General features: G+C 41.1%; 1 protein-coding gene across 1 annotated transcript; it reads left to right on the top strand.

Annotated features, from left to right (window-relative positions):
• The first annotated feature begins 6,564 nt into the window (after positions 1 to 6,564).
• On the top strand, positions 6,565 to 13,244 carry LOC117744491 (interferon-induced, double-stranded RNA-activated protein kinase-like). Its single transcript, XM_034552825.1, has 14 exons — positions 6,565 to 6,824; positions 7,380 to 7,503; positions 7,599 to 7,714; positions 7,855 to 7,987; positions 8,281 to 8,330; positions 8,423 to 8,507; positions 8,642 to 8,700; positions 8,839 to 8,958; positions 9,058 to 9,198; positions 9,607 to 9,811; positions 11,001 to 11,138; positions 11,786 to 11,884; positions 12,032 to 12,094; positions 12,307 to 13,244. The coding sequence occupies exons 1-14, from the start codon at positions 6,730 to 6,732 to the stop codon at positions 12,436 to 12,438; spliced, it is 1,560 nt and encodes a 519-aa protein (XP_034408716.1). The 5' UTR covers positions 6,565 to 6,729; the 3' UTR covers positions 12,439 to 13,244.
• Positions 13,245 to 22,428: the final 9,184 nt, after the last annotated feature.

Here is a 22,428-nt window from a genome sequence, read left to right on the forward strand (position 1 = left end):
CATATTAAATGTACAGAAGAATATAAAATATAAAATAAAGTGCACAGACAAACAGGTAACAGTACTTCAAACAGTGTAATGTAAGTGTAAGTTTAAAGTGACAAGTGTATTTAACTAAGAAGCTGTTTGTGTGGCATCATTACCATCATTTTCTTTGGCAGGTTGAATTTCTTCAGCTGCCTCAGGAAGAACATCCTATGCTGAGCCTTCTTTGTGATGGAGCTGATGTTCAGCTCCCATTTGAGGTCCTGGGTTATGATGGAGCCCAGGAAGGAGGGTGTCACACAGGGTGATGGGGGCGGGTGGGGCTACGTTCTTCCTGAAATCCACAACCATCTCCACTCTTTAGTGTGTACTTTTTTTGTTTACTTAAAGTTTAAGTAAACAAAAAAAAGTACACACTTCAGTGAGATCAATTATATTGAACAGAACGCAGCCCCATTGCTCCCGTCTTAAAAAGCCCTCCGCAGATGTCATGTGATCTGTGGGGGGGGGGGGGGGGTCACCAGAGTTGACCTCGAATTATTAGTTATTTTATGGACTTTGCAGTTAACAATGGAACTACTACTAATAACTTAGTTCAACTCGTACTTCTCGTTTGCATATTAGATACAGGTAAGTTCATGGAATCATGGACAGCCCTCCGCAGATGTCATCTGGTCTTACATGCTCCTGGAGGCTCTGAGCCAGAGCCTGTTGTAGCTCCTGTTCTTCTCTCTCCTGGTCCAGACTGTCCTGCTGGACCCAGGCCAGTTCACCTTGCTGCTGCACGCTCTCTGTAGTCTGCTTCTCCTTGTTCTCGTCCATGGTCAAGTCCAGGGAATCCAGCACATCTACACGAGATCAAGCCACACACAAGTCAGTTACCGTGATAAATTAAATACTAGTGAACACCCGTACGCCTGAATTTGATATAGCAACACTACTTCACGTAAGACGTACATTTTGGCCAACAATGCAGAAAGCCAGAATGTTTCAGTGAAGTGTGAACTAGCAAGACAATCGACATATGCAGTACTAGTCATCGTAACACATTTTACTATGCGACGTTCACACTACCCCTCTATTATACTGCTATTATATTTGAAAAATAAAAAATAAAAACAGGACTGGCCCCGGTATCAACCCTATTTCCCGAATGTCTTAACCAAAAGGAGGTTGGACTACCTGAAGGCTGTTTGCTGTCCGTGTATGATGGGCCAGGTCGTGGGCATCTGAGTCTCCAAAGCCCTGGGCTGCTGGTCGGCTCATATCCAGGAGGAGTATAATCCAATGGAAGAGAATAATCGAGCGGAGTACAGTTACAAGAAGTATTTAAATCTAATCCTTTGCATTTGATTGGACAGCTACAAAGTGGGCATACTTAGCACAGTACTGAGCAACAGAGGACTCCACTCACACCTCCCTTGTTGCTTACAGTTGCATATTGTTTGAAGGATGGATGTCATGATATTAGTGGTTGAAATTGGTTGTTACTAGACTACATATGTACAGACAGATACTTTTGTAAAAATGTTTGGGATGTATTGTATGTAGGTGCACAATATAACTGTGGATGTGATATTCAAGGTTTAGTCTTTTAATTTAAACTTTAAATCAAAGATATCCCTTATTTCAAATATAAGAACATGGAGGAGGAGGATTTGGCTACCTGGGAGCAGGAAGTCCCTGGCCCAGTGACCGTCCTCGGCCTGGAGGAAGAGCATTCCTTTCAGAGATCTACAGCCGGCAGCTTTAGAGCCAGACACTAGAATGGGTGACTAGAAATGAATACCAGATACATGTCATACAAGTAATGAGCATTAACAGAAACAGCTGAAGTTTCTATTATATATGTGTACATTAGAAGTGTAAGAAGTATCCATCCATCCATCCATTTTCAATACCGCTTATCCTCATTAGGGTCGCGGGGGCGACCCTAATGAGTGAAACTTTTTGAGTTTTAAGGTTTAAGGTTCTCTTCATTCATAACAGGAATGAGAAGCTCCACCTGTATTCTGGATCCCATACCATCTACTCTCACCAAGGAATGTCTCCCAGCCATCGCTCCACTCATCATAGCAATAATCAACTCCTCCCTCAACTCCGGCTCAGTCCCCGACACACTTAAACTGGCTGCTGTCATCCCCATCCTCAAGAAACCTGGACTCGACCCTGAGACCCTCTCAAATCTTCCCTTCCTGTCAAAAATACTGGAACGCGTCGTCGCTGCACAACTCAAAACCCACCTCATTTCCAACGATCTGTTCGAGCCATTTCAATCTGGTTTCCGCTCACAGCACAGCACCAAAACAGCCCTTCTCAAAGTCACCAATGACCTCCTCCTCTACTCAGAATCTGGCCACCTCAACATTCTCCTTCTCCTGGATCTCACTGCAGCCTTCGACACCATCAACCACAACATCCTTTTCTCCCGCCTCGAATCGTCCCTCAACATCACCGGAACTGCTCTCTCCTGCATACAGTAGGTCCAGCATTGTATTGTTTTGTGTGGGGCAGTCAACATACTGGTGAAAAGTCGGCAGGGGCTTTATCCAGGCTGGTGTGGTTAAAGTCACCAGCGATTGCCAAAAATGCACCAGGATGTTGACTCAGCAGTCCAGACACAGTAGATTGGATGGTGTCCACTGATTCGTCGGCGTCAGCTGATGGAGGCACGTAAATGGCGACAATAAAGGCCGGACATGAACTCCCTCTGCAAATAATACGGAGGCATCCCCACGGCTAACAGTTCAATATTCGGACTACAGAAGTGCTCCTTCACACACACGGTCATGTATAGCGTCTCTGTCAGCCCGAACAGTCATGAAGACACCATCAACCACAACATCCTTTTCTCCCGCCTCGAATCGTCCCTCAACATCACCGGAACTGCTCTCTCCTAGCTCAAATCATATCTAACAAACAGACAACAATTCATCAGCATCAACAACTGCACCTCCTCCACTGCTCCTCTGTCTCAGGGCGTCCCCCAGGGTTTGGTGCTTGGTCCTCTTCTGTTCATCCTCTACCTGCTCCCTCTTGGAAACATCATACGTCATCACGGTCTCCTCTTCCACTGCTACGCCGATGATGTCCAGCTCTACATCTCCACAAAAGCCATTACCACTACTACTCACTCCACTCTGACAAACTGCCATTAAATCATGGATGCAAACCAATTTTCTCAAACTCAACTGTGATAAATCGGATATGATCATCATCGGCCCCAAATCTCTCACCAAAACCAGTCACAACTTCTGCCTCACCATTGACAACTCCACTCTGTCTCCCTCCCCTCACATCCGCAACCTCGGAGTCATGTTTGACAGCAACCTCTCATTTGAACATCACATCAAACAAATCACCAGAACCTCCTTCTTCCACCTAAAAAACATTGCCCGTCTCCGCCCATCACTTTCCTCATCTGCTGCTGAAACTTTAATCCACGCCTTCATCACCTCCAGAATTGACTATTGCAATAGTATTCTTTATGGCACATCTTCCAAAATCCTAAACAAACAATACATCCAGAACTCTGCTGCTCGCCTGCTCACCCACTCCCGTTCCCGTGATCACATCACCCCTGTTCTCCAGAGCCTTCACTGGCTCCCCGTCCCACAACGGATCCAATACAAAATCCTTCTCCTCACTCACAAAGCCCTCCATAATCAGGCCCCCTCCTACCTCACCGACCTGCTCCACCACCACAATCCATCCCGTCAGCTCTGCTCCTCTGATGCCAATCTCCTGTCCATCCCACATAGGACCAAGCACCGGACGTGGGGGGACAGAGCCTTCTCCATATCTGCCCCCTCCCTCTGGAACTCTCTCCCCAAACTCATCCGAGACTGCACTGATCTTTCCACATTCAAATCGCAAATCAAAACCCACCTGTTCAGAACTGCTTTTAATGTGTGATTGTTTGTTTTTGTTTTTGTTTTCTTATCAGGGTCCGAGCAACTCAGAAAGTCCCTATTTATTTGTTTTACCTGTATTTTAGCTATTCTTATTTATTTATTTTTAGCTTTTAGGATGTTTTAATTATGTGAAGTGTCTTTGAGTATTATGAAAAACGCTATATAAATTAAATGCATTATTATTATTATTATTATTATTATTATTATTATTATTATTATTATTATAGTGTAACAGTATATTCTATATCCAAAATATATATAAAAAAAACTTTTACCAGTTGTGTAGTGAAAAAAGACAAAAGAAATTAGAACATTTTAAATAAATCTATCAAACTTTTTATTCGACAGTGCCTTGCCTCCTGCTGTGTTTTAGCCATTGCACTTAGTAGTTGGGTGTAAACTGGCCTTTTCTCCAATGCATTTGTTGTTACAGCACGATGGCAACTCACTTGATGGCCATTAAAGCTTTCAATGGCATTTTTTTCAATTACTAAAACCATTTAGGCAGAAGGCTGGGTCATTCTTTTTTCCCAAAGTGGTCTTTTTGATGGTAATGCTTTGACACACACAAAACAAATACATTTTTCAAGGTAGGCCTATACTGCAGCCACAGATACTGACCACTTTGCCTGAAACCGTAACAATTGAGCTTTTATGACATTAATGATCTGCTGCAGTATAAATAACAGAAAATAATTAAAACTTCTCTCTTTGCGTCTTGCGTGACCACGCCCATCAATAATTGCCATGGTAACCCGGCCCAGGCTATAAAAACAGCCGAACGTTGTGATTCGTCCCCTTTGCATTTTGACTTAGACACGAGCTTGAACCCTCTTGTTGACCGAAACTGTGAAGCTAACTCTTTGAGCTGTTGACTGCTAGCTAAAAGCTACACTTGAATCTCGTTGGACAACACAACTACTGACTTGACTTTTAAAGCGTTCTCAGTTGAGAAATTGGTGAAACTCGTTAAGTTTAAAGTTTAACAGTTCACAATGTTAAGAGGCCTGTTCGAAAAATACAGATTTGTGTGGTGGTTTCTCCGTGTAAAATGATTATTTGAATGCCGGAATGTCTTAAAAGTCGCGGGATATCTGTGGTATGTGTTAACAATTACTGTAGAGGTTTAAAAACACTGTTATTGTATTTATAGGGCATCAAATATGACATAGCTACATGGAACAAGTCAGGGTTAAGTGTCTTGCTCAAGGACACATCGGACTATAGGGTGGGGATTGAACCGCCAACCCCCTGACTGAAAGATGGACCTGCTAACCACTGACCCACAGTCTCCCAACAGTCATGGTGGTCACAGGGAGCCTCTGCACTAGAGGAACATACTTGGGTGTCAACAGGACCAGGTCGTGATCAGACCTGCCAAGGAAGGAAAAAGCAGTGGCACTGTATGCATCCTTGGCATTTGCATACAGTAGGTCCAGCATTGTATTGTTTTGTGTGGGGCAGTCAACATACTGGTGAAAAGTCGGCAGGGCTTTATCCAGGCTGGTGTGGTTAAAGTCACCAGCGATTGCCAAAAATGCACCAGGATGTTGACTCAGCAGTCCAGACACAGTAGATTGGATGGTGTCCACTGATTCGTCGGCGTCAGCTGATGGAGGCACGTAAATGGCGACAATAAAGGCCGGACATGAACTCCCTCTGCAAATAATACGGAGGCATCCCCACGGCTAACAGTTCAATATTCGGACTACAGAAGTGCTCCTTCACACACGGTCATGTATAGCGTCTCTGTCAGCCCGAACAGTCATGAAGCCAGGCACCGACGCACTGTGATCCGGAAAGTCTTCGTGCAGCCAGGTCTCCGTGAAACATATGCTTGTCCGTCTTATTCGCCAAAGACCTGATGGGGAGAGAACGCAACCTTGGGGGGAACTGGTGCTGATGGACCGAGAGGCTGAGACATGTTTTCCCAGCTTCACGTGCTGCTTCCTGTCCACTTGCAGGTGGAGTCGGGCACGTGCAGCTGAGAGAGCTTGTCCTGCAGCAGACACGGGATGATGGTGTTAAAGGCAAAGCTGATGATGGTTGAGAGTGAGGGGGAAAATGTAGGGACATTTTTGTTATTATTACATTACATTCAGCTGACGCTTTTATCCAAAGCGACTTACAACCATGTTACATTAACATACCATAGAACAGCTACAGGCAACAGTTCAGGGTTAAGTGTCTTGCTCAAGGACACATAGACTAGGGTGGGTATTGAACTGCCAACCCCCTGATTGAAAGACGGACCTGCTAACCACTGACCCACAGTCGACCCCATGTTCTCTAAATTGTTCCCTAAATGTAGGAATTATTTAGGGAACGATCATTTAGGGAAAGGTTAGCGTTCTCTAGCTTACAATACATTACATATAACTACCTCATTCTAAGGTAACACATCTAAGGTGATTGAAGAAAATATATTTATTATATTCCATTCCTAAATGCTACACACTGTACATTTTTAAAATGAAAGAATCTGTCAAAACAATTATTGACAGACAAGATGAACAGCTTCCAGCTATAATGGCACAAACAAACATCACTTTTACTATAAATTACTAACACTTTACCCCGTGTTACAATCTATGGTTTCAATTTATCCCCAGTGAGTTTCCATCCACACAGTTTTAATATTTCCGACAGCACGTGAAGGTGCCACGCTGTGTGACTGATTACGGAGAAAACGAAACTTAGTGAGTCTGAATTAAAACAGCCCGGTCGTCCGTGGAAGTAGAGTTAAAATAAAAACAAAGGCGATAATATATCGTTAGTGAGTATTCTGAGAGTTACTCTCTGTTGAATTGTGACTGTTGCGTTATTAATAATGGCCGTAGCTAAACTAAACGAGTATGCGCAGAAAGCGCGTTTAGATCTGAGATACGAGGACGTTGGATGTGACGGCCTCGACCACATTCGGACGTGAGTTGAACATTTTCTCTGCTGCGATATGATAAAGGGTTTGAAGAGATGCGGGACTTAAGAAGGACATGTTTAATGCGAGGGTATTATTTTCTCCCGTTTGTTTAAAAAATAGTAAACAGGTGTTTAGGCCAATCGTGGTTTGTCAGCTGTTACTATGTTACAAGCACGTATACAGTCGGTATAGCAATAAGTACACTATATCTTTTCACTTTAAAAAAGACAAATATATGCATGCTGTTCATGGTGTTGAACCTCAATATTTACTGAACTCTGTCAGCAGCATCGGGTTAGATATTGAAAAATAATTGTTTTGACACCAGTGGTAAAATATTAGAAAATACAACCAGTTTCTTAATTTAATGGTATATAGTTCTCATGTAATACAATTAAGAATTTGTTTCTAGCTTATTGACATTAGTTTCCATGACAGTCCGAGGTGTGGTTAATAAAGTTATCAACCTCACATGCCGATTCTTGTCTTTGTGATGCAACCTCACACGACATTCCCATGTTACCTTTCCTGTTTAACAAAGTTGTATCATTTATCCTCAGATTTACAATGAGAGTCATCCTGGATGGTAAGACGTATGATGGTGTGGGGAAGAACAAGAAGGAAGCCAAACTGAAAGCAGCTGAAAATGCCCTCAGCATCCTGTCTGAGGGAACTATTGATCCTGTAAGATTATTTAACCTTTTTATTGACCTGCATGTGTGAAATGTAGTATTCCAAAGTTGGGAAAACCAAATCACGGCACTCGTGTGAACTTTCAGGACAATAGCTGTGCCGAGACAAATTTCATTGGCTATATTAACCACTACTGTCAGCAAACAAACCGCAGCCAATCATACGTTGAAGAGGAGAGACGTGGCACACCTGATAAGCGTCAGTAAGTATGAACCTGAACCTCTGAAGAGACACTGCATATACACTCTGTTCTAATTCTTGACTTATTTTCATCTTTGGGCAATATTCAAAATGTTTAAACAATGATCCAAATAATTTCCTCTTTTTCAAAACACAACACAGATTTTTCTTCAAAGTAATAATTGACAAAAAGGACTACCCTGTGGGTGAGGGTAAGTCTGTCAAGAAAGCCAAACAAAATGCAGCTCAGCTGGCTTGGTCTGCACTCCAAGAACAGCCCGACTGGGACAGACAGGTATACCATGTTTTGTACTTCTTTAAATCATTAAATATACATGCGGTTGCCAGTTTATTATGACCACCTGTCAGAAAAGTAGAAGTTTCATCGCAGTCGAGATCTAAATGTATGGCTCACAGGCCATATTTACCACAACCTACGTGCTTATATTTTGAAAGCCCTTCCCATAAAACAATCAAGCAAGTAATTTTCTTTTTAAATTTGAGTGATTGTACTTCTGTATTTTAGTTCCAGGAAATGGTCTTTTTATTATGTGATGTCTAACATTATGCCTTTTCTGTGTGTTGCAGGTGTCTGTCAGATCAACCGAGGATGATGGAGCATCCATATTAACTGCCCCGTAAGGCACTTATTGTCATTAGGAGCAAGCCATGTTCTTGTATGTTCAATAAAGAGAAAGCTGTACTCATGTCTCACATTATATTCCTCAAGGGAGTCTAATGAATCATCATCATCAGCAATTGGAACACGAGGCTCAAACATATTCACAGATTCATCCAACTCTTCCAAGAATCAGGTCTGCACTTTATATCACAATAAAAGACGATATGCAACTTGGTTGTTTTGGTATGTTCTAGTTCTTAAGAATATACAACTTAATAATCCGAGCGGGTACAACTTTTAAATCCATTTATTCCTTTATTCTCTAAGGATGCTGTCAAAGACCAGAATACCGGAAATAGTCAGAATGAAACATCCATCGAGTCAAGGTATGAAAGAAACAATATTCATTTGCACTGCAGCATGTGTTTTATGGTCTTAAACTTCTCAAAATAATTGTTGTACAATCAAGAAGACGGAAACATTTGTTGACATTTTTTGCCTAAAAATAACGTTAATCTCAACAGGTTTACTTTAGACTTTGATTCCATGGAGTATCTTGGCATTGGAGCCTTTGGTCGTGTTTACAAAGCAAGACACAAATTGCTGGAGAAGGATTTTGCTGTAAAGGTTGTCTGCCTTGAAGAGTAAGGTGTATGGCTCCAGTGTGCATTGTGCCATATTTAGTAGTATTACATTCCTGCTAATTACTTTGTTAATGACTCTTTATTTGTTATTCTCTTCAGGAAATCTCTTCGAGAGGTGGGGACATTATCAGACCTCCTCCACCCTAATATCGTCAGATACTACGTATCTTGGCTGGAGCATTCAGAATACCAGGGGGATTCTGATTCAACTGACAGTTCAGCTGGTTACAGCTCTTTTCCGTAAGTCCCAAGCACTTACCTTCAGTCTTCACTTTTTATTTCAAGTTCAAATGGAAACAGACCACTTTTCCCCGAAGCACCCTCTGAGTGAGTGAATGCTCGTCCAAGGTTTGCACTTGTTTTTATCCCTCTCCATCTTCGCCTCTTTTGCATCCTCTGTCAATGGGGTTCTTTTTCTTTTGACGGGTACAGTTTCCCTGTAGATCGTACCCAGTGGCAAACAGACTTGCATAGTGAAAGTGAAGCTTATAGGGAACCAACCTAAATGCAGACAGTGCCATTTTTCTATAGCCATTACATTACACAATCGACATTTACTTCATAATGATCGACTAAAGGAAAAAAAAAAAACTTTGCCACTTTAAAGGAGAGTGATTCCATTTTCTTTCTTTCTCCTTTCTTTCTTAGGTCTCCAAATAATTCATCGGCCAAGTACCTCTATATTCAGATGGAGTTATGTGACACAAAGACACTAAAAGAGTGGATTGAAGAGAAAAACACCCAGTCTCTGCAAGACTCCAAGAGAAGAGAAGAAGGCCTAAGCATTGCTCAGCAAATAGTCAGTGGAGTCGAATATATTCACTCCAAGAAGCACATCCACAGGGACCTTAAGGTGAGACCAGACTTTTCAGAGTATACAGTGTGCAAAATACCCACTTATGTATGTTTGAGGCGAAGTCTATATCGACGCTACCTGTGTGTACCTGTAGGTGTTTAAGTATCTGATACGTCGTCCAGTTTACCCTGTCGAGGCCCAGCCAGCAACCTGAGACACATCCTGGTGCAAACCAGTAGTGAAGCTGGTCAGATGGCAGATACCATAGAACCAGTATATTGTTCTACACCCCATACTACACCTTTGCCCCTCATCACTATTTAGCAATGAACACATTCCTATTCCATGTATTAGGCTAGATCTTCCAGTATACAGTTCAGAACATTATAGACTTTTGTGTTTATTTTACTTATTGTACTTTTGTACAACATTCTCTATTATCTATTCCTCTGCACTGATGTGGAGACAGCAGACAAGAGTCAGATAGATGGTGGCTTTCATTGACGAGGTCTTCCATTCAAGCAGGAAGTTTAAGTTAAACCAATAAGAATTTTCTTCCCTATTATGTTTCTGCCTCTTAAATGTTTGTATGATGTCGATTGATTATTTATTTACTCAATATGTTAAAAGTCTGGCCATCTGTTAAGGCCAGTATTCAATAATTCCCCTGCCAGAATATTATTCCTTTAGACCATCAGGTTTTGAAACCTCCGAACATTCATTCAAATGAATAATTATCAAATTACTAAATAATAATTGACAATAATAAGGAATAAGGTCTACAGTGAAGAATCAAAGAGAAAATGTAAATAGAATAACAAAATTAATTTGAGAGCATTATATATATATATATATATATATATATATATATGTATATATATGTATATATATGTATATATATATATGTGTGTGTATATATATATATATATATATATATGTATGTATGTATATATATATATATACATATGTGTATATATACATATGTGTGTGTATATATATATACATATGTGTGTGTGTATATATATATATATATATATATATATATATATATATATATATATATATATATATATATATGAGATTGTTGTTTGTACCTACAAGTGATCAACTGGATAAACATTAACAGCGCTGCCAATGAAAGCCACAGGCTGACTGTTTGGATTTGATGCTGGTTTCAAACACAGGTATGTTTTTATTTGTTGCCTTTCATTTGTTTCATTTTGTGTGTTTGCATTTCATTGGAAAGCCTGCGAACATCCTGTTCGGTCTGGGTGGAGAAGTGAAGATTGGAGACTTTGGCCTGGTCACCAGAGATGACGATGGAGATGCTTTGATTGAAAGAACAAAGGATTCTGGAACCGTATCTTACATGGCTCCTGAACAAGTGAGATGGTCTTTCACTTTGAATTCTATTGCATTATTGTTTTAAAGTCCCAGGAAAATGGAATATTTGAGCTGTGTACATTAACCAGAGGGATTTAAACCAAATCATTCACATTTGATTGGATTGAAAGTGGGCGGGCTTAATGCAGCTCGACATGGCTCCACAGAGGACTGTGGCTTCACTCACGCCTCTCTAGTCGCTAAAGGTTGCAGATTGATTGGATTGGATGGATGATGACACAATATTATTGGATGAAATGTGTTAGCACTAGCTTACGTAAGCACACGGAAAAAAATCTTGATATAAAAATAAGAAGAAATGGATTTTTTTGTAAAATGAAATGTTGCCATATTTTGTTAAATAGGCGCATATGACTGATCATAACTAGTTATATGCCTCCCACTTAACAACGCTCCCATATATATAACCCTAAAGCTCAGTCTCACCTGTCTTTACTGTTTCCAGCGACATTAAAAAGTTTAAATCAAAGACATACAGAAATTGATTTGAAAATTGAAGTTCAAATTCAAGCAGTTAATACTAAGCTGAAAGCTGAAACTTAATTTGCCTCATGAGCATAACTAGATAATATTTCATGATAAATAATGAAATGATATCCATACTGTGTTTACATCCTATCACAAAAGAATAAGAAGAACTATGACCGGAAAGTGGACATATTTGCTTTGGGGTTGATCTTCTTGGAACTCTTTTGGAAAGTCTCTACTGGCCACGAAAAAGCAAAGGTGAGTTCTTCATAAACAGAAAGTAACATTGTTACACTGTTTTTATTGTATTTATGTGTAACATTCAACAGACATATCATTTGAATTATTAGTATGTTGCAGGCTAACTAACACTTTCTTTTATTCTTATCACTTCATGAATTCCAGATGTTTACGGAGGCCAGATGTCAGAATCTCCCCAAAGACTTTCCCCAGACTTTTCTCCAAGAGGTAGATTACAATGTTCTTATTATCCAAACTGATTTACTTGAGACAGACAACAGTTGAAGAGTCAAACAGGACTGCTGCTGTCGAAAATATAAAGCAGAACATATGACATTGTTTTGAAAATATATCGGTTTCCTTCAGCAATATATATGACATATATGACAGCATTTATCATTGTTGGTACAAAGATCTCAGTAGAAGTTGTTTTTTTGCAGAACCGAATCATGGAGTTAATGCTGCGTGAGAAGCCAGAAGAACGACCCGAGGCGAGTAAAGTGAAGGCGGAACTGGAGTGTGCGAAGACATTCAACGCACAAAATGAGCGGCAGAAAAATGCAACCGTCTGATTATCACAAGGAATTATGATGAGCTCGCTTTGCTGATGTCTGTGTTTTTATCAAATGATTTGATCTACTCTTATATTAATATGATGTTTCGAATCTTTGTGGGTAAATGGGTATTGTGCGCTTCACAAGGTCCAGGAGAAAACGTAAATGTTAGATTTTGTCGTTAGTCAGTCAAGTTAATGTCAACCGTGCTCTCTTTTAAATATAACTAGCTTTGTTACATAAACATAACTTGTAACACTACAGCGTGTTACAAGTTGAAACTCATACGTCGTCTCCGCCGACTAAGCCGACTAGCGATGTACGGAGAGCATCGCGGTTTGAAGCTGAGGGCAACAGGCCGAGCGTTGGTATTATTGGAGTCATGAGGTCAAATCATTAACAATACAATTAATGAGCAACCTAAAAAAGGGACCCACTATTATGAGATTCAGAATAAGGGGATGGAACACGATGGAATTGTTTTTATCATGAAAAAGTAACTTTTACAGTAATTCACTTCTGTATAGCTTTGGTTTGTTTCTAATCATGTGCCTTCTGTGTCTAGATTTAACATTTTATCGTTAAATGTCTTTTGGTGTCACATTGCAACCTTTGCTTTGTATTGAAAAGGTAAAGTTTGTCACGGCAAAGAAATACATATAAAAAGTATTTTTCTTTGCCTAGATTGTAAAGGCCCCTGAGCCAAATGTGTGATGTGGGATATGCGGCTATACAAATACAATTGGGTCCAGAAGTTAATTGCTAATTTAATTCATATGTTCTTTAATTTTCGAGTCAATAAAGCCATATTCTTTTAAAACCCACCTGAGACTCCTCATGCCTCACCAGCTCGATCCCTCGCAGATAATCGAAAGAAAGAAAAATCATGGGAATCGGTTTTATATCATATCCCATACATGTTGATATAGATTTAGCATTTTCTAGAATAATGAAAAAGAAGAGGAAATATACTTTCACAGAAACAGTACAGCCATGGGTCAACCTTTGTTCTCAAGCTTTATTTTAGAGTACAGTTAGTACACAAGTAGATTGCAGAAATACTTTAATATTTTGAATGTGTGCATATTTATCAGAATGTTAAATGTGTAATTACTCAGTTTCCCCCTGATCAAGATCTCCATTTAGAGTTGAATACAACACACAAGGGCGGTATTGTCCTCATTTATTTCACACACTTTTCCAAGACCGCTGTTCAATTGATGATGTTCATGTTTTGATGAATTTAACATCAGAGAAACAGAAGGAATTAAGGCAACTATAGTATAATAATTAAGGCCAAACATACGGTGGCGTGCGTTTTGGGAAAAGTTAAACAACAATTAAATTACCACTGCCCAGACAAATAAATAAACATTTTGAAGAAATTACCATCCAAAATGTATTTGCACGAAGGCTCAGTTTGGGATGGTGTAACTGTAAAACAAAAGTTTGCACACTGACCTGCTTGTTGTTGTCTTTTGGGGTGTGACCTGTAGGGGGAGCTGTGGCTCTGTGGAGCTCAGCCTGTTCCTGCTGCAGACTGCAGGCTACCTCTGCCTGTGGGGGGGAAAGGTTTATTCACAGTGAGAGGGCCAAAACAGAGGGAGCTGTGTGACATTTAATCATGCCTCCAGCGCATGCTTGATGATTAGCATCTCTGTGGAAAACAACAGTAACAAGTGCCAAATGCAGGATCCCACACAATCACCTGGCCGTGGTGCCCACAGTCCCAGAGGCCCATATAATCAGCACCAATCAGCTCCTGTGGCTCAGTATGTTCAGTCACAACACAACGAAGCTACAATGTGCTTTGTGCCTGTGGATTGAGGCCATAGGCAGATGATCTGCCTTCATGTAGATTGAATAACCTGTATAATGTCCGTTTTATCAGTCCTGATCGACTCACTGTAAAACATCTGGTGGTGACCGCAGCTGTAAGGATAGCGACAGACAGCATCATCTTATCCTCTTTGGTTCCAGACCTTTAGAGATCACACAGTATTTTGTAACCCTGCTCCTGATATTCCTTTCAGATCATTGGAAGTTTTATTAGGATCTCCAGTAATTTCAAAGCCGCATTAACTGATCTTTTGGCCCCTTGGGGGAAGCTAAATGCTTCGCTCTATGCAGTAGCTTGTTGCTAGCAGCAAAAAATGAATTAAATTGTATCTATATTATATATTATTACTTTTACTCTGCATGTAGAACCATCATACTGGTATTTCATTGTATGCCCAAGATAAAGTAGTGCCTGTGATACTATTTATTGTGATTACATTTTATCTAACTTCCTCAATAACAGTTGCCAGCTGAATATTTATTTTTTTCCTTTGAAGATGTCATTTGGATATCAACTGCATGAGAAAACTTTGAGTCATTCTTCCCTTGACATTTACACCACCAAAACAATCTACTCTCTCATTTTAGCTGAATCTGAGATAAGAAACCTGGTATGTTTCCAATCTTCCACAGCTGTCGCGCTTGTGCGAGCAGGGTTATTGGATGTATTGAGGTCACTTCCTCTGAGAGCAGTGTGGGCACTGAAGCAGTGCACTAGTCAGTGGCCTGGACCATGTAGCCCGGAGTAAAATGGACTCCCCAGTCTGGAGCACAGCAGCAGAGTGTCTCCCCCGAAGTCCCCGGGGTCGGAGCAAACGGTTACTCTGTGCAGCCGGGCTTCGTTCTGCTCTGTAGGTTTTAGGAGTCAGCCTCACTGGAAAAGACAAAGCTATCGCCCACCCAGCAGACATCAAAATGACAGTTGAGGATACACGTGAGTTGTCAAATAGTGTGCAGTTAACTTGCCGGCCCTTTACACATATTTCAGAAGTTTCTGTTAAGTTATTGCCCACTTAACCTGTGGTGAACTCCAGTTAACTAGAGCATGACTGCATGTTGTGTGTCGCCCGAGGTCCCACTTGGCTTTCACTCTGGACTTTCCACCACATCAGCACCACATCCTGCCTCTGTCCACTCCACTTAAGAAACACTGCCTGTGTTGTTTAAAGGACCATACCAGTTATTGCTGATGGAAATTTGACTTCACTATTGACATTTCCAACCGTTTCAGCTCAGTGTTTTGGTTTTACAGCCCGTAAATGTACTGTTTCAGTTTGCTCTAACTGCTCATTTTCATACGCAGCAGAATTCTGTACACTACAGTGCTAAGGCCCTTAGACTTAACGGACGATGTGTAGCAATATCATGTTAATAAGTATGATTTATTCCGTCAAATTGACCTAAAATTAAGAATTGTTGTAAGCCGTTTATAGCTAAATATGGAGCATCTTCATACGCCTTCATGTTTCTGCAGTAGTCCAGAAAGGACAAACACTGGCTCTAGATTTTGGCCACTGCGTTTTCACAAAGTAGTTCTGCTACCGGCTTGGTACACCATGCTTACAATCAGCAACCATATCGCTAGAGGCCACTAAATCAGACTCTGGACCTGAAAGGACATTTTTGGGAATGTATTCACCAGTTATAGTAAATTGGTTCAACAAATGTTGTGGTCCTTTAAAGGAACAGTTGGCTACAATCCATTTAACTATATATCAAGAGGGACATCGCTACCATTGGGGACACTGAAGTCATGTCCTCTACACTTTTCTAGGAATTTGGCAGTTTCAGATGGTTTGGGAATTTACATTCTTCAATAAAGAAATTAAAAAAACGTTCTACTTTATGTCTGGTGTCCTTTTTGAGGTGGACGGTGAGTTGTGGGACTTAGACTCAAGATCGTAGTATTTCTAAAATTATTGTTGATGTCAAATCTACATTTACCACAGATATTTTAACAAATCTACATTATAACCACAGTCGGCCGTAAATATCGTTTGACTTATTTTACATTGCACTCTTGACGGACTACGGCAGGTTAGACTACAAGACAATGTTTCACCAGACACAGATTAGTAAGTAATGGACAAAAACACCTTTTCCTTTCAAGCCATTACAATCTATCTGAGCTCCTATTTCAAAGAAAAACACCTTGCTCACATCTGTCTGATTCAGCTCCAGTCAGCAGAGTAGATCCGATCCTCTTCTTCACACTACAGCACATCTTTCCGCTCTGAAACTCATTTCATCACAACTTGTCTCCATTAAATGCAGTGTAAATCAGAGACAACACACGTGGCAAACTTTGCCCCACATCTGGCAAATATTCCTCCATGTATTACAAATGTAATTCTCACTTCTTATATTTACTCCTCAAAAATACCACCCTCTGTCTCTGGAGAGTAGGCCTTTCACATAGAAGAAATACTATTTTCACATCACAGGATTTCTCTGGTTCGGTGTTGTTGTTTATCACTGCTGGATATCGACCGTGGCACCGGCTGCCTCTCTGCCTTTTCTTCTCACAGTCCTGTCACGGTTTGTCTTGAAGATCTAACTGATGTAAACAAATGTCTCTCAACTGTAATTTATATACTGTATATATTCCAATTAATCTTAAAGTCATCTCTAAAGTAATTCTTATGGAAAAAGAAAATGTCACTTGATTTGAGAAACAAAATCAAACGTTCAAACGTTTTCCCCATCCGTTATTCTATAAAGACATATTACCTGAAGAAATATTACCTGTTTACCTGAAACGAGTCTCTTCAAGGAAACAGTATGATATATTTGCTTGCCTTAAGAGGGCATTTGCACACATTTTACACTTTCAATAAATGGATCTTTCCGTGTTGGTGTGTGTATTTTGTTTTGTTAGTAATATTTTCACATGTGGGGTAAAGCGTGGTACGTGTCTTCAGTGTGTGCAGTTTTCTTGGCAGACGTGCACTCTGCGTGGCAGCCGAAGGAGCTGTCAGAACAACTTGACTTACACTGCCTTGTGTCACTTTGTGTGGGCTGGTAATTTACTACAAAATGATATTGCATTCTCTCTGTTGACGGGCTGCCAACACTGTCAACGGGCAAAGCCAGAAAAGTCGTTTGTCAACCGCCTGCCCCCTCAAATCCCCAAACTGATCCAAGTCTTTGTGCAGTCGCAGCCACACCTCTCAGCCTTAAAGGGTCAAGGGCACAACGGCAGAGGTGGATCTCTAATAAGTGAAAGAGTCAGCCCCATCTGGAGTTCAGAAGTTCATAGCAGAGCGGCAGTGTGTCAGCCAGTTACCTCAGTTTTCTTTTGCAGATATGACACCTTCTGACAGCCCAGCTGTTGTGTCGATTTCATGCCCACTGGAAAGACATGCATGAGCTGATGCAATCGTGATGTTGGAGTGGATTGCTCAGGAGGAATATGAAAAGAAATTAAAAAAAATGTTGCGCTTAAATGAGGCTCTGAGAAGAAATATACACAGCACACTTGGTGTCAGAGCTTGTGTCTTTATCTGTGACGGGTGTTAGAGCTGAAGGTTACACTATGAACCCACTGCAACCACCAACGCTGATGTTGTTTACTGCTAGATGGATCCTTGCAAATCAAGACTTCTGAACATCCTCCTCATCGCTGTCAAAAATACATCATAACTGTGGTAAAAACTAGGAAACAGGCAGTCCTCAAAAAGACTGTAAAGTAACAATTTTATTTGCTTTAAAATAATTCAGAAGGAGGCGTCTACTCCTGCACCAGCAGACTGAAGCTATGAGATAGGATTCAAGTCCATGTGCTATTAAAGGCTTTATATCGAAGTGTTTATAGTCTGGAAATTAGAATATCCAGCACTGGCAGTATCAAGCAAGGTGACTTCATAGCATCATTTAAATGCTAAGTGACAGTAAATGTGGGTAGTGTGATGGCAGCGGTGATTAGCTGAGCCCACAGCACAAGGTTTTTTTAACAAGGTTGCAGAGAAATAAGACAGAAAAGGGCAAGCTCATCAAACTGGCAGTTGAATTGAACAATAGAGTGAATCGACAGGAGTGAATTACTTTTGTAATGTTTGTGGATTCACGTTTGCCTCTTCCTCTTTGTGTCAGTAGTAATCACGCAGGCACCTATGGGAGAGGCAGGGAGGGAGATGAAAGCGCTGTGAAACCAGGACATGAACAAAGCCAGAAACAGAAAGAGGGGGCCAGCGCTTGAACACCACGCCATGACAGACAGCCTTTGGGGCTGTTTTATTCAGCTGCCAGGAGCTTTTTAGGATTCGTTTTATCTGCTCTGCCTTCCCACCCACCCACACGCCCACCCCTGTGGATGGCGCTCCAGATGATTTGTGTCCAGTTTGGCTTCACTCCGCCTGTCTTGTGTAGGAGAGCTGTTAAACCTCTTTTCTGCCCGAGTAGGTTTTTGTTTGCATTTAAGTGAAGAGAGGTCACTTTAGGTTGTATGTTTCAAAGATGGATTTAAAATAAATTGTTATACTTTACAATTTGATCTTTTTTAATCTAGATTCTCCTTTTGACGGAGGTCTCATATGAAAACCTCTGAAGACTGGCGAGAGCAGCGCATCATGTGTGGCTTAAACATATAGGCACATTACAGTCTTTGAATGAAAGAGTCCACCACAATAGGTGGGATTAGACGGAGGAGGCGAAGCCACCAGCTATTTTCATCATTCCAATCAAATTTCTTCCTCTTTTTGCGATGGGGATCTTTTACGAATAAAGTTAATCCTCCCGCGTCGTGTATCGCTGTCATTGATTCAAGCTAATTGTTGTAAATATTATTATTGAGAGAGTCTAAATCCATGCTAGATGCTCCGTTTGGCTGCACCAAATGCTGTGCTAAATGCTAACATTAGCATGCTAATATTTGCATGTTTGGTAGCATTAAACACAATATAATGACTTCATTACAAGAGTTGGGGAGTTGGCGTGGATCACAGCTCCACTAATAGACAACACCATTATTACCCTTTTCAAAAATACTCCAAAATTGGAATTAAGGACAGCCCTTGTGTAAATGTCCTGAGTCACTTTCCACCATCGAGGGTGATTCAATATTTAGGTGTTTTCAAAGCTTGTTTTATGCCGCTGGTGCACTGACACAGTACAATCACTGCAAATATTTATTTTGTATATTAAACTCTCTGTATATGGTAGATACCCGGATAAGATGCCCTTTTAAAAGTCCCTGTAGGTGTAAACAAAGTTGAATCAAATTCATGTCACGGCACATCTGGGCTCTCAAAAATCCTTTTAGGGACGGTTGAAAGTCCCCATCGCTGGCACACGTCTTCTGTGTTACTCATCACACCCAAATGAGTGGCATTACACTCAGAGAACCATCTCATAAATGGATTTCTTGTTGTGTGTGAAGCCTCATAGAGGAATCGATGCACCATGTGGCCATCTGTCTCCCTACTTCCAGCCTCCTGAGCCACTTTGCTGGAAATCAACTGTGGTCTCAATCACCTTTTCCATCCATTTCCCCCCCGATCGAGTTCTGTAAGCACTATCAACAGCCCCCCCCCCCCCCCCATGTCATTACAGGCATGTCAATCTGCACAGGACATTACAGATAAGCTAAGAGCTTTTCCTGTGCTGTACATTATCTCAAGTGGTGGACATATAGCAACATGAGTGGGAAATGCATGCACGTTTATTTACAGTTGGGGGAAGCTGAAATCAGTGGTGACCTATTGATCACTGATATCACATCCATTTATAATATTTTAAGGACCAGTGCATCTGGACCTTATATGTGTGCGTTAGCTCAGCATCCTCCTTATGACAGCTATGTGCATGATAACATCTCAAGGCTCATGAGGTGTGGGTGGCAGATGTACAGTAAATGGCTGATGCTGTGGAAAGCTGATGTTTCTCTCCAATAGAGGGATGTGCACTAAAGCCTTGCACTTATTTTCATTGTTTTACTAATTTTATTTAATTTAGTAGGATCCAATGGAAACACCAACTCAAGCATCAAAGGAAGACATCTTTTGTGCTGATGCAACAACAAAAGAGCCAGCAGCCGGTTAGCCTAGCTTAGCATAAAGACAGGAAAGTGGGAAATAGCTTGGATCTGTCCAAAGATAACAATATCAACCTACCAGCACTTCTATACTCACTAATTAACATTTGATATTTTGGATTATTGTGTATATATCTCCATACTACACCTAACCCTTCATATTCATATAAATATATCTATATTCCTTGTTCCTTTGGTCACTATTTTTACAAACACATTCTGTGACAAAATATAAGCTGGCTGAGTCTAAACCACAGCACTGGCAATGAAGCTGGACTTCATCAGATGTTTAAGTTTACAATTATGAATATGAATTAATACTGATATTATGATATCATCACTCCATCAGCGACTGCTCTTCTCAGCACCTGGGCACATCTCTCTCCCATCTGGCGTCTGCCTTGGAGGACAATGACTGGCCTCACAAGCCAGTGAAGTCACTGGCCAAATTGGCCGACTCCATTTAGAGCCACAGACCAAGTTGGTCTCCGTGTGGAGTGGCACTCGGATATTTGGTGTGCCCACTGTTCTGCGGCTAATTGTGTGGCAGCAAAGGCCACTCTGGCAAATGAGTCCCTCCATCACTCCATTCTGTTTTCCGGTTTTGCCAGTAACAGCGCCAGCCTGGTACAGGCCAAGGCTGGGGCTCGCAACAGCATATTTGGACCGCATGGCTTTTGCTACTCTTTCACTTTGACACATTTAGTATTCAGTGTAGCATCTAGTAATTAGACAAATGTTCAATTAAGTGCACTATGGTAATTACATTACATTAACATTATATTCTGAATAATTTTCAGTCTGTAAAAACACCTGGATTTGCCCCTGGTGGCTCCAAGTTAACACACACACACACACGCGCGCGCACACACACACACACACACACACACGCACACACACACACGCACACACACACACACACACACACACACACACTTTGACTGACAAACGAGTGACCTCTAGGGGGCACTGTGGTATCAGACGACATCCCACTGAAAGAGCTGAAGGAGGAGGGAAGTAGCAGGGCTGTCTACCACCCTATCTATGTTTGTGTTCTCACTTTGTAAGACAATGGCACTATATTCCTATCCAATCTAACCTCAACCTGGAGAAAGAGACGGATTGCACCGCTCGGTCCCGACCGCTGCAAATTAAAACTGAATCCCATTATAGAAAAACAGATAACACTCCCACCATTCAATACCACCATTGTATGACCATAACAGGAAATGTGGCACATGGTGACTGCTGGATATATATCATTTCACAGTGGAATAATTTAACAGTTCACAAAGAGGAGAGTCCATTAATCGATATCATGCGTGGATGTGAATGATAGCCACTCTGCTATTAGAGCGGACGAGCTCACTTGAATTACGTCTGAATTACTGGAGGAATGTTGATCCCAGCGAGAACAATAGGTCTGATCCCGGTCCAGGGAACAGAGCAGTTTTATAAGCACAATTAGTTAGAGGTCACATATGTTGTCTTTTTTTATAGAGACAAGCATTCAGATAATGCATGATGTGCTGCATAATTTCTTTGACCTTGCTCTGACTATTTTATTGCATCGCTTTCCTCAAAATCTTTGATTGGCTGCCCCTCACATCTCACCTCCACTCTCTTTACTACCAGTTAAACCCATCGGCTCCTCAGGTATTTGAATATGGATACCATCTTTCACTGCGTTATTGCCCTCCTTCTCGCCTCCCGTCCTTCTTTACAAATGATCTCTCTGCACTAATGAGTACATGTCTAAAAATACCCTTCTTGTCCTGAGAGCTGGATGTGTTGTGGTGCGTGTATGGCTTTAACAGATGTTAATGGTTATGGAACATCGGAGAGCTTTAATGATTGGGGGCACGGCGACTCTGGCTTCATTTAGAAAGAATATTTTAATATTCAACATGCATCCGCACCCACCCACTGAAATTCCGCAGCCATGGATTGAGTTTCGGCGCCCCCTGCACCCCTCTTGGCTACCTTTTTAACATATCGGTGGTGTTCTCTGTTGCCATGGTAACACTTTATGACCTTTCCTGCGAGGTCGAGTTAATGTCAGTGTGTTGCTCGAAAGATTTCATTCCTGCTCCCTACCCAATGGAGGTCTTTCATTCCAGCTCCCTACCCAATGGTGG

Source organism: Cyclopterus lumpus, chromosome 15 (assembly GCF_009769545.1).
Source record: "Cyclopterus lumpus isolate fCycLum1 chromosome 15, fCycLum1.pri, whole genome shotgun sequence".
In the NCBI taxonomy this organism is placed as follows: domain Eukaryota; kingdom Metazoa; phylum Chordata; class Actinopteri; order Perciformes; family Cyclopteridae; genus Cyclopterus; species Cyclopterus lumpus.